Raw genomic sequence first — 12,571 nt, 5'->3', positions numbered from 1 at the left:
GTCACCCAGGAACATGAATCATGAAACGCAGATGCCAACAGATCACATGAAAAGACATCATTCAAATTGTATCGAACAGAAGACTTTATTTAGATTCATACAGTTCAGAAACACACAATGAGTACACTGCTCACTGGCAGACAAAGCTAACCACCTAGAGTTCTTTATTTTGCAAATATAAGCATGTGCCACATCACAATAGCACATGTTATGTAGCATAAATAATCTGGCTTGGCTGCTTCACAAGATAACCAGGGGCAGCAACTCTAACTCTGATTTGTCGTCATCCTTCAGCATAGCGCATCACAGCATCAGCATTTCATCTTCTTTACCTCTCTTTCCTCGTTCTCATCAACAGCATCAGGTTCCCAGCAGGGAGCGTCAGGCTCACCACACTCTTGAGCCATTCTTGACAATGTCACCAGCGAAGTCATGCAGGACTGACCTCGGCAACCCAGGGGTGGTTTCACCCTAGCAGTGAAGCTCTGATAGATGAGCAAGCCACCAGACGGCAGAACCTGCTCAACCATGTTGCTGCAGGCATAGGCCTCAGCATCCAGTTTCTTCCCCCAGGTCTTTGCGTTGTCCCGCTCACCAAAGATAGTCACGGCAACAGAGAACTCAACTGGGCCAAAGCACCTCAGCACCCTCTTAACCAGGTCACCATAAGAAAAAGAGCCTGGGTTGAAGCCCATGACCTCATAGCTTGCATAGCTGAAGCCATCCTCTGGGGTCACATGAATGGTCGAGAAAGCAGGGCCATGAACAGCATTCATGGAGTAGCCACAGGGCTCGAAATCAAAGTCACAGATCTCCATCTCTGGGATAATGTCCGAGATACCAGAGAGCTTGGTCATCTCCTTAGCACACGATGTGTAACCATCAGCAGAGGTCTTGAAGAAGACAGAAGCTTTCTTCTTGTCCAGCCCAGTCATGCACATTTCGAGAGTAACAACAGGCTCCTCAGGGTGCTCAGTGGCGTAGTAGACGTGCCACTTCTGCCCAGGCTTTGCAGAATCACCAATCACATAAGCATTACCACTGGACTTGAGGCCACCAAAGAAGCGATTCAGGAAGGCAACCTCATCAGCAAAGTTCTTGTGTGGGGAAGGCTGTGCATCAGGAAATATGAATGTCCCACGGGAGTATTTAACTGCAGCAAGTGGCAACAAGAGCTCTATAGCAAGCTCAAGGATCCTCGGAATAGCGAGCAGAAGCTTTGTGGTCCCACATGTCTTGATCACCATCTTGTATGGGTAGACAAACAGGCTTGACTCAGATAGGACATAAGAGTCAAAGTCCTCATTTGAGAGCTCAGACACAATGGTGCACCGAGCAAGGTCAAGAACAGAGTCAATCTGGGCACGCGAGAGTGCACGCAGTCCCCTTCCGTTGGGGTCAGCGAAGACAGGTGCCTCAGAGAAGCTGATCTCAAGGCGCTTCTCATATCCCTCAAACCCAATCGCAGAGACTGGGGGAGGGGCAGCAGCAGCAACTTGCAGGACTGCCATTGTTTCAGAGCAAGGTGACAGACAGCCGGGGGAGGAAGACAGGAAGTGGTTTCTTGAAATCTTTTGGTCACTGGAAAGCAGCTAGCCAGAGAGATTTTAGGAAGATCAAAATGAAAATGCAGGTGGTTTCTAAGCTACTAGGATGGGGTGGACAAAAGAGCTATCAGGATGGCTTCCTCGCACACTGCAAGAGATGAAACGATCCTGGTAAGCACCAAATCATAAATAAGAACAGCAATTAATTAAATTAAACATAGAAACAAGGGAATTGTTTGGGACTTAAAGGCTTTGTTGTTGTTGTTGTATAGAAACAAGGGAATTGCCCGGTACATACGTTCGAGTAAGCAGCGGAGAACTTCTTGATGCCGCCTGCAGGGCGGAGATCCTCAATGCTGTAGCCAAGGGGAGCTTCGTACATCAGGGAGGAACGACTACTGCTAGACTTCTTCTTGCCACCCTTGGACTCCATTAGAACACCCAATTTTCACTGCAGAGAAGAACCAAAGAACTGATCAGAACTGTTTTGAGTTATTATGATGGGAAGGAAATATCCATCTTTTCAACAGATGTCATGAGCCATAAAATCAGAGAACGATTCCACTAGTATCTTTGAAGAACTAGTTATTTAGATTACAGTTAAGACTTCTTCAGATTGTAGGGATTTATTAAGGGCGTACATATATTACAAAAGAATTTCTTATGTTAACCGAAGCATGCTTGAGAAATCAATATAATCTATAATGGAGGCATATACTATACAGACACAATCCATACCGGCCGAAGTGCCGGACAAAGGCTCTAATACAACCGCATATACAGATCAGAGAAACTAGAACCACATGTACATAACCCAGACGCCACAGGGCTATCCAAAATTAGCATATTCTCCCACGAAACGAATAATTGAGATGATTAAATGATCCTTTAACACCGTAGCAAAGGAATATCTACCCTGGAATATATAATCCCCATCTCCTATCTAATCCTCCGTCACAAATTAAGTAGTAATTCCCTAACCATCCTCCGTCACAAACTAAGTAGTAATTCCCTAATAACCATCTACATGTACAAGAGGATTAGGGTTTCTCAGGAAACCCAGCATAATCAAAGACCAGACCAAACAAACATCATATTGGATCAGATCGCACAACAAGAACAGGTGGGGAGAAGAGATTCTTACAATCCCACGAAGGCCCGGACCTCGCTGCAACCAGCGACCTCGAGAAATTCTGCTGCTCGTCAGTCGAGAGATTTCCCAATCCGAGGGAGGGCGGGGAACCAAGAAATCCCTTCCTTCCTCCCTGTTCTCCTTTCACCGAAGAAAAAGGAGGCGGCAGCCTAGATTTCTCTCTCGCACCGAAGAGATGCGATCGGATCGATTCTTTTTTTCTAACCAACAACGCGGTGGGGCTGCGATGAGAAAGGAGAGACGGGCCAGGCCGCGTATTTATAGGGCCGCTATCGGGTCCGGGTCGCGTAGAGGCGGCGGCACCAGGTCCACTGGACCGCTCGGTCCGCGGATTCGGCACGGCAGCGGCCACGGATACGGTGGACCGCGTTCACGCAGACGCAGCGACCTCTTTCTTCCCGTTTCCGTTGCGTGCCACCGCGAGCGCGCGGGAGGGTGACAGGTGGGCCACCGCCCGCGCGTCGCCGCGTCTCGTTGCTTCGGAATTCGGGTGGGTGGTTGTTGGTGGTGCTGCCCTCCTGTCCTGGACGTGCGGCTCTCCGCAATCCGCGGATGCGTCCCCGTGCCGAGGTGGCGACTTGTGGAGGTGTGACTAGTGACAGACGTGATTCCGCTAGGTGAGGTGACGTCCTTATTATCCTTGTCTTGTCTCTGCAAAGGTCAAAAGGGCTTCCGTCTTGAAGGAGCCTTTGTTTTCTTTTTGACTTTTGTGGCCGTGCCGTGCCGCTCGCAGCTGGGACTCCGAGGCGATCAGGACGGGGGGCGGACCCAGTCAGGTCACTTCCCTCGCTCACAGGCCACGGACTGGCTGACTCAGACTGTAGTACAAACCAGCATTCACCAACATCAAGATCGACTCGTCACTCATCAAAGTCCAGATTTCCTGCTTGTTCGCTGCTCGGTGTTGCGTGCTCATACGTCCTACAGTACACACGTGGGAGCCCAAACGACTAGGGGCGCGCCGCGCGGCAAAGCAGGCCTTCAGAGGCCCATCCTAAGGAATCCGGCATCAACCGGCCCGGTTTCGGGATGGGCCACGCGGACTGCTGAAGGGCTTGGTCTTGTGCTGGCAGGCCAGATGGGCCGGAATAGGCGCGGTTTTCGGACGCTGGGGCTCCGGTTCCGGTCTCTCTCCTGCTCTCGTCGTCCATGAGGTGCGGCTCGCAGAAGCCAATCGAGGTTGACCCGACCGGCCGCCGAAGACCGAAGTGCCAGCACCACCCCCTCCGGCCTCCGCCCCTCCGCCGCGCGACGCCGTGAGCCCGCCGCTGTGTCGACCCCCTCTCCGGCAAGATGGCCGAGGTGAGATCACGATCCTTGTAGACCCTTCGGCTCCGTCTGCTGGATCTCGTTACGCCTGGTCCTTATTACGGTATAGGTTTGGCCTTGCGTACCCGACGTCAGGGCGCCGCCGGCACATGCCTCCGGCCTGTTCCGGCCGTATAGGTGGCGGAGATGCGAGGCATCGTAGGATCGTAGATGATTTTTTTTATCAGATATGTGGTATCGTTTTGATTGGGATCAGAAATGCGAGGATGTATCTCCTCATCCGCGGTTACAGATTCAGGGGGCGTTAGGGTTGGCGATTCATTTCGGGACTTCAAGGATACATTTTGCTCCCGTTTCTCGTATCAGATTGACGAGAACACATCGCAGGCTTGTATCAATTGTGAACCATAACACACTGTGTTCAAACATTTGATCGGCATCTTTCCAGGGACCAGTGGAAGGAACACAACGTCTTTTAGATACACAGGGAAAGTAGAGGGAAGACAACATAGTGTGCATGAGATTTCTGGCATTAGATCTAATATACGTGGTCAATTTGGCGCATGTCAGATTGAAATAATGATATTGTCTCAAGTTATTCTTATTCCTGTTTTTCCCTCAATATATCATGGAACTTTTGTTTTTGTGATTCATCATTCCCCCGCCTATTATGGTACCACCATATGCATCGTTGAATCTGAATTTTTTTTTATTAAGCTGCATTTGTTAGTGTCTTTCTAGCTTCCACCATATGTTAACCTCTACAATTTTTGGTTGTGTATATTGCTGATTGTAATTAATATAATAGTCTGGTTTCATCCTGACTTCTTCCTGTATTATCAATTTCATCATTTAGCATCTACAAACTTTACCAAACTCTTCAAATCGAGAAAAACTAATCTTTCCTACGCTGCCATGATTCGTGAAGTCCAGTCTTTGTTGTGGAAGTAATCTGTCATTTCAGTTTCGTTATGCAAATAGTCTTATCTTATGAAATGTTTTCTTTCACTGTGCTTCTTTGTTTTCCTTTATTTTTTATGACAGACTCCACAGAGTGCTTTGTTTATGTTGTTTCTCTTCACTCACAAGTTCATTTATTTGCTTATATGCCAGATTGAGATAAAAACAGCACCTGCTGACTTCCGCTTCCCTACAACAAACCAAACAAGGCATTGTTTTACTCGCTATGTCGAGTACCACAGGTATGACCGCATACTATGTTACCTTAATGTGTTATAATTTTTCAGCGTTTTGTGCTTCAACTTTTCTAGTCAAAACAACACACTCCTATTTTTCTTAACAATTACTGCAACTCTCACGGAATTCAGGTGTGTGAATGCCAAAGGGGACGATGCTGGTGATTGTGAAAAATTTGCCAAGTACTACAGGTCCCTTTGCCCTGGAGAATGGGTGAGTATTTCTTTTTCTTTTAGCTGATCCTTTCGGATAAGTTCTCCCTCCGTCGTGAAATGATAAGCATATTTGACCAGAGGACAAATCATACAAAATAGATTTTGACCCTTCATTTCTCCTATAGTATGCTGTCATTTGCTAAAAAATCAATATCGTCTTAGAGGCATTTTGAACACACATCTACTGATGCAAATTTTATGCCCAAAACTTGCATATATATGTCTAAGTGTTGGTCAAAATTTGATTATTGGATTTGTCAGCACCATGTTTTTCTTTTGTTATTATTTTGGTTCTGCAAATCATGAATTCATCAGGACGTTTCAGTGGGCATATTACATTGCTATGTGTGATTTATCTAGTTAATATGTCAAAGCCCTTGCCTTGAATAATCTTTTGCTTCTTAAAACTCTTTTGAACTAGGATGTCAGCACCAAGTTTTGTTTGTGGCAGTCTCAAGTTATATTTGTTCAGTGTCATGACTAGAGATGGCAACGGGGAATTCCCCGTCGGTTATTACTTCCCCATCCCCGTCCCCACGGGGCTAAATTTTCCCCGTCCCCGTCTCCGCTAAGGCTCACGGGAGATGTTTTGTTCCCATCCCCATGGGGAATTCATCCCCGCCGGGGACCCCGTCCCCGGTACAAGATCAAAAAACAATTTCTCAAATCAACAGTCCAAAAGCACGAAAATACCAAAAAAATGTATCTTGCAACAGCATCAAATAGGATTGTAGTTTACAAATCACAGCTCACAACCACAACTTCCTAGGCAGAATCACAATGCAGATCTCACAAACGGAAAATTAATATGGCTCAGCACCTAGATGTTACCTTCCTGGCTTCCTGTGGACTGAGCAAAGAGAGAGTAGAGAGAGCATTCCTGTAGACCAAGCAAAGAGAGAGTAGAGAGAGAGAGCATCGAGTGTTTGGCCAAGGCTGAGATCCTGTAGGTCACGGTTGTGACGAACTGGAGCGCGAGCCTGCGGGACAGCCAGACACGGCTGGCCGTGGAACATGTGATGTGAGCCTACGCGAGCTGGGTGTTGGTTGGAGGTGCTGCTGCGCCTGTCAGTGCACTCGTGAGTCGTGCCGTAGTTGCTGCTGGCATGCGCGCCTAGCGCCTTGGGTTGCGTGGCAGCTGCAGGACTGGATGATTTGGTGATGTCCTGGACTTTGTGTTTACAAATCGGAATATATACTGAAGCCGATAATGGGCCTTGGTGGCCAATTTGAGATGGACATCAAAGGCTGTGTTACTTCATAGTCTTAGCGGGGCGGGTTTGAGGGGATCGGGGTTATCCCGTCGGGGGATGGATAACCACCAGACCTGAGGGGGGCTGTTTCTCTGCCAATTGAATACCCACGGGGATAAAATTGACCCCATCTCTGTCCCCTAGTAGGGGAATTACCCGTGGGGAATTGGGGATCAGGCCCCATTGCCATCTCTAGTCATGACCCAGCCAATGGTTTGTTATCGGTCAGAATTTTGTTAATCAACTCCAGTTCTTCATGATCTAGCTTTTCAATAACATTTCCCTTCTTAGTGACCGTAATCTTTATTTGTCGTTTAGTAGGCCATACTTATGCTCATGGATATGCTTGTAGAGGCATGTGCATGCAAATTTGCACATCAGAAGGAGGCGTCTGTGTATTTACCCTAACTTCTTTTTATTAATCATGAGGGGGATATCTACACATTTACCTTCACCTGTTTTGCCATCAAATGCACAATAAGAGGTTCTTAGAGCAACGGATTACCAATACCTTTAAAGTGGATAGGGGAGAGAGGGTGGATCTCCTAAATTTGAAAAGGGAGGGAGGGAGGGGGGTATTTTTTGTAATTACTTAAAGCTTTTAGGTATTGGGGATAGGATGAGTAATCTGTTGGAGCAGCCAAAATCCCATATATTACATATTTTTGGTATTGGGGGAGATATAAGTAATGTGTTGGAGATGCAATTACACATTTACCTTGACTTGCTCTATATTGTCTTGGCCCCTCCTCTTCTGGTCATCACCAGTTAGAGATGCATACAAGACCTTATGATATGTGCGCAGCTCTTTTGAATGATATGTTCTGAGTGTCCCTGTCCTTTATGATGAACAGTTCTAGGTTCTGGGAAAAAATGGCGTTCTCTGTTTTTGAGGTTTGTAACTTAGCTTCCTTGCGTAATTGAGGCGATGGACATTGGAATGATAAAATTGAAATTATTTGTTGTCAGGTGCCTCGGTGGAGTGTCGTTATAGCATAGCATGGGCTGTTTCCAGCTAAACTCACACTTTTCTTCCAAATTAGTTCAGGAAGGAGTCTTACTTTACCTTCTTGCAACTGAAGCTTTCTTTAGTATTGTTCATCAGCAGACTACTATTGTTTTTCGGTGCTGGTCAGCCCTCAATTGGTTATCAGATGCGTTATTTGGCTTTCAGACGCTAACATAGGTTTAGTCCACCCTGATACCATACTGAAGCAATTATATTTTGTCCAAGTTTGGAATCCAGTTTAAATGATGCATACTGAATATCACAATGCTTCAAACTTGCCATATTGGCTCTGGTCAAGCGTTTAACATTAATTTTGTAATGGTTCCTTCTACACTGTATCCATGTAATGTACCTATGTAAGCCTTAATGGTCTCTTATGTTTGATTATTTGCTTATTAATTGTTTTGTATTTTCTCCTTGTATTTGTCAATTAGTTGTGTTTGCTTTCATTGAAATAATCATAAGCTTACTGTTTGATATACAGGTTGAGAAATGGAACGAGCAGATGGATAATGGGACCTTTCCAGGACCTCTCTGAATCTACTGCCCGAGGCCTGCTTTTGGACCAGTCAACAAGTTGGCCAGTCCTACTGTTCCATTCTGCATTCCTACTTTCAGAATCGTCAATGCCTTTTGTCCCTTGCTCTTCAACCAGTCACCACAAAACTGTTAGTGATGCTCTCTTTTTGCAGTTCTAATAATTGGCTACAGTTGCCTCACATGCAGCCTTGTTTTGTGTGGACCTCATTTTATTCACGTATATTAAACATCTGAATGAACTTGCATTTCTTTCGTGCCTGCTACTGTGTCGTCCTGTACTACGCCCTTTCTGTCTTCAATAGTACATGCTGGAATTGTAGTAATGGCTGGGAATCAGGGTAGGACAATGATTACATACTGCCCATGAATGTGGCTTTTCTTACCTACTGCGGTCCAGGTCTTTGTGAAGAACTATCCGCAGGAAATTCTGATGAGAAATTGAAGGGTGGTTATTCGTTTAGGGTCTGTTTGGATCAAACCTGCTAAAAATTAACATTATGTTTAGAAGATGCTAATTAGAAGGACTAAACATGAACTAATTTCAAAAGCTGTTGAACTAATCTTTTAGGCCTAGCTGTGTGGTTAGATAACTATGCCTACACTGGACTCCAGAGTTAAAACTTTCATTAAGGCTGCCAGTGCCATTTGCTACGCTGGGTTTTGTGATTGTTCAGCCGTGCCGTACGCGGGCCTTCCTGCGGTAAATTTTTGCTGCGGCCTGCATGCAAACTGCAGGCACGCACAGCGGCACAGGAAACCTAATTTGACCATGCAATGGAAACGCCAGGCGAACGTCTTGTTTCTTCTCCACTTGCTGTTGTGCACGAACTCGAGCTGCATTTTACTGGCCGTAGATGCTCCGTCGTTTAAAATCCAACGCGATCTGCAGTCAGCTGTCCGTTTTGGATTTTTTTTTATTTTTAACACTTTTTTAAAACTACTTCCAAATTTGACATTGTTTAACTTTTTTTTTTCTTCAAATCTAACACTCGGCCGCGCCTATTGAGGTGGTGACGTGGCAGTGACCCGAGCGCTGACCGGTGACATGGCCACCTCTGCCGCGACGCAGATCTTGGCGCGGCACTGCCGCGCCATCGCGCACGGCGCGGCAGGGCCGAATACAGGTGCCGCTTCCTCCTCTTCCCTTCACTCTCTCCCTCACTCAGATCTGTTCGAGGAAATAGCGTCGCCGCGGCCGCCAGCCCCGCTCTCTCACCGCCCCCGGCCTTGCTGCCACCGCCGCCGGCTCCTCCTTGCCCCCCCTCTCCCCCTCCGCACTGCCTTCCCCTATCTCCTCTTAGTCCCCAGAGCCGGCCGCCGTCTCCCCTCACCCCCGTCGCGTTGGTTAGCGCCGCCGGCGGCCCCATCTCTCCTTCCCTACCTCCCTCTCGTCCTTCCCCGCTCTCCCACCCTCTCCTGAGCCGGCCCTATCTCCCTCCCTCTCCTCTCTCCTGACCCGCCCCCATCTCCCTCCCTCTCCTCGCCGTTGGCCAGTTGTTGGCACTGTGCCGACCTTGGGGTGAGCCCCAACCACTGTCATTGTCAAGGTAATCCCCTTCTCCTTTGTGTAGCTTGATTCGGATGTTTGTTAGTTAGGGTTAGGATTTAAAATTTTTTGACTGATTAGTTAGGGTTAGGAATGTGATGAGATTATTTTGGTTGTACTATAGTTTGTAGTTGTATATTTAGTTAGTTGATTTTTATTATTACAGTTAGAATAGGTATTAATAATAGATTGGTTAGTATAGGTACTAATATTAATATAGTTAGTGTATTTAGTTATTATAGTTAGTCTAGTATAGTTAGTTATTATAGTTACTTAGAATAGTTAGTATAGGTGTTAACATTAGATTAGTTTGTATAGTTAGTATAGGTGTAGTTAGTAGGTACGGCGATTTGCATGACTTGATGAAGTTTCCTCAAATACTTTTGAAGATGGATTGTTGTGTCCGAGTTTTTTTACAGAATAAGTGTTAGGAAAGAAGATGGTACGTTTGGGAATATGGAAGAAGAATTGGAATGGTTTGATGAACCTCCTAGCTTCAACGACCTTTGTGTCTGTTTGAATGCAAAGTTTGACGGTGATTTCACACTGAAGGAGAGGTTTGGTAGTGGGAAGACTAAGGCACACTATGCCATGATGCCCTTGCGTGACCGTGCTCACTGGTCCTGCTACAATAGGGTGATCCAAGGTTCCAATGTGCCCATGGCTGAGGTGGTGGAGAATGGGTACAGGATGAAGGTCTCTAGGACGGGCCGTCCATTAACGGCGTTGAAGGCAATAAACAAGAATTGAGGGTCAAAGGGGAAGCAACTCAGGGTAACATGGATTTGGACGGTCAGTTGATGCAGGAGCAACTTCATTCAACTCCAATGGCAGTCGATGATTCAAGGCGGTTCTCAGTAGGCTGTATAAGCAATGACTTCGATGCGAACGAGTTCAAGCGGGAAGAAGAGGAGCAGGAAGAGGAGGATAGGATCGGTGATGTAGTTAGCAGTGATTCAGATGATTCGGACGATGACCAAGGAGGCACGGATGCTATGCCAACACTGGTTGTTGCTACCTGTTCATGCTATTCCATTACTAGTATCAACTGAGGTACTTCATGCTATGCCGGCTCAGGGAAGACAAGTCACAAATTTGCTAGAGGGTGATACCTCTTATGATTCATGGGCTAGAATTAGCGAAGTACAACATTACGTTCCACCAAATCCTTACACAGCAGCTAAGGTATGAATGTACCTTTTAGTGGCGTTCTGAACTATAGGGATGTCAGCATGATGGATATGGCAGTTTGTGACACCGGTCTGTAGATGTATAGGAAATCATTGTATGACCATGAGAATGTAATCCTTAGCAAGGGGATGATATTCAATATAATGCCAGAAATGAAGTTGTTCCTTCAGGACTATGCTGTCCATCACTATAGGCCGTACACCGTCACTCATTCGGACCAGGAGTTGAGGTACCACATGATATGCAAAAATGGTTGTATGTGGAGGTTAAATGCACGAAAGAGACAGAGTGATGGCAAGTGGAGGATAAGTAAAGTGGTTCAACCCCACACTTGCCCACCAAATAAGGGAAAGAAAAATCATCAACAGCTCACTGCACGTTATCTTGCTCGTCGTATATTGGGGCTCGTTGATGACAATAACGATATTTCGGTGTTTTCCTTACAACGGTCCATATCAGGATTCGTTAAGTGTGATGTGAAGTACGAAAAGGCTTGGCGTGCTAAGCAAATTGCCCTGACGATTCGTTGGGGTAGCGAGAGGTAGCGTACAACAGGGTTCCTCGAATATTGTGTGCAATGCATTACTACAACCCCGTTGATGCATGTCCTGCATCGTGTGTTCTGGTCGTTCGCGCGGACGGAACATGCATTCAAGTATTGTCGGCCAGTCGTACTTATTGATGGCACTTTCCTGACCGGAAAGTACAGGGGCACCTTGATGATGGTTGCTGCTGTTGATTCGAAGGACCAAATAGTACACATGGCTTTTGCTTTGGCAGAGGGAGAGAACAATGAATCATGGTCATGGTTTATGCGGCATCTACGTGTACAAGTGCTTGGCCCATCTCGCACTATATATTTGATCTTGGACCGTCATGCAGGGCTTCTTAATGCTGTAGATGAAATATCGATGGGTTCCCGCCTCTAGTGCATAGATGGTGCATGCGACATTTTGCCGCTAATTTTTGGCGGCGTTAGAGGAAGAAGGAGGTTTGTGACAAGGTAAAGGCTCTATGTTATGTACATACAGAGCACCAATTCAAGGAGAGAAAGAGAGAACTAGACAAGATGCTAAACGAAGCGGGCAAGGCCTGGTTAGAGGGGTAGATGGAATAGAAGGCTAAGTGGGCGTTAGCATATGACGAGGGCGGTTTTAGGTACGGCATCAAGACCACCAACTTGTCAGAGTCTTTCAACCATGTATTCAAAGGAGTTCGATCGTTGCCAGTGTATGGAATTGTTGAGTTCTCATTTCATAAGTGCAACGAATATTTTGTCAAGAGGTGTGAACTTGCGCAGAGGAATCTAGTGGTGCTTGGGCGATTGAGAAAGGCCAGAATAGAACATTTGTAGAAGGCCAAGGAACTGGCCAAGCAGCATACCGCTGAGCCGTATGGATGTAACATCCTCTGTGTTACGCCCTAAATAAATTACCAAACCATGTCATAAGCATCATGTTTATGTGATAATGCATGCGATGGAATGTGTAGATAATATTTTTGTAACTTTAGATGATCAATAAAAATGTTAAATGATAAGCTATTTCATAACTCATATGTATCAAGTAGGGTTTAAAACTAATTTTGATTAAACAAAAATACTATAGAACATATATGTGGCACTTAAATAAAGTTTAGAGTATGGACTTTG

At 46.0% G+C, this 12,571-nt stretch overlaps 1 protein-coding gene and 1 pseudogene across 1 annotated transcript; one reads left to right on the top strand and one right to left on the bottom strand.

Moving 5' to 3' along the window:
* Positions 1-66: 66 nt before the first annotated feature.
* LOC136467281 (S-adenosylmethionine decarboxylase proenzyme-like) lies at positions 67-1,668 on the bottom strand (annotated as a pseudogene).
* Positions 1,669-3,843: 2,175 nt separating this feature from the next.
* LOC136463776 (cytochrome c oxidase subunit 6b-3-like) lies at positions 3,844-8,441 on the top strand. The gene is made up of 4 exons (XM_066462756.1): positions 3,844-4,002; positions 5,083-5,171; positions 5,298-5,379; positions 8,128-8,441. The coding sequence occupies exons 1-4, from the start codon at positions 3,994-3,996 to the stop codon at positions 8,179-8,181; spliced, it is 234 nt and encodes a 77-aa protein (XP_066318853.1). The 5' UTR covers positions 3,844-3,993; the 3' UTR covers positions 8,182-8,441.
* The last annotated feature ends 4,130 nt before the right edge of the window (positions 8,442-12,571 follow it).

The sequence above is a fragment of the Miscanthus floridulus genome, chromosome 7 (assembly GCF_019320115.1).
Source record: "Miscanthus floridulus cultivar M001 chromosome 7, ASM1932011v1, whole genome shotgun sequence".
In the NCBI taxonomy this organism is placed as follows: domain Eukaryota; kingdom Viridiplantae; phylum Streptophyta; class Magnoliopsida; order Poales; family Poaceae; genus Miscanthus; species Miscanthus floridulus.
This window is presented reverse-complemented; position numbering and strand designations above follow the sequence as displayed.

Bases quoted from the DNA above. Each gene is read 5' to 3' on its own strand.
- LOC136463776 (XM_066462756.1), top strand. The intron at 5,172-5,297 runs GTATGACCGCAT...CACGGAATTCAG, and splicing joins CGCTATGTCGAGTACCACAG to GTGTGTGAATGCCAAAGGGG. The intron at 5,380-8,127 runs GTGAGTATTTCT...TTTGATATACAG, and splicing joins CCCTTTGCCCTGGAGAATGG to GTTGAGAAATGGAACGAGCA.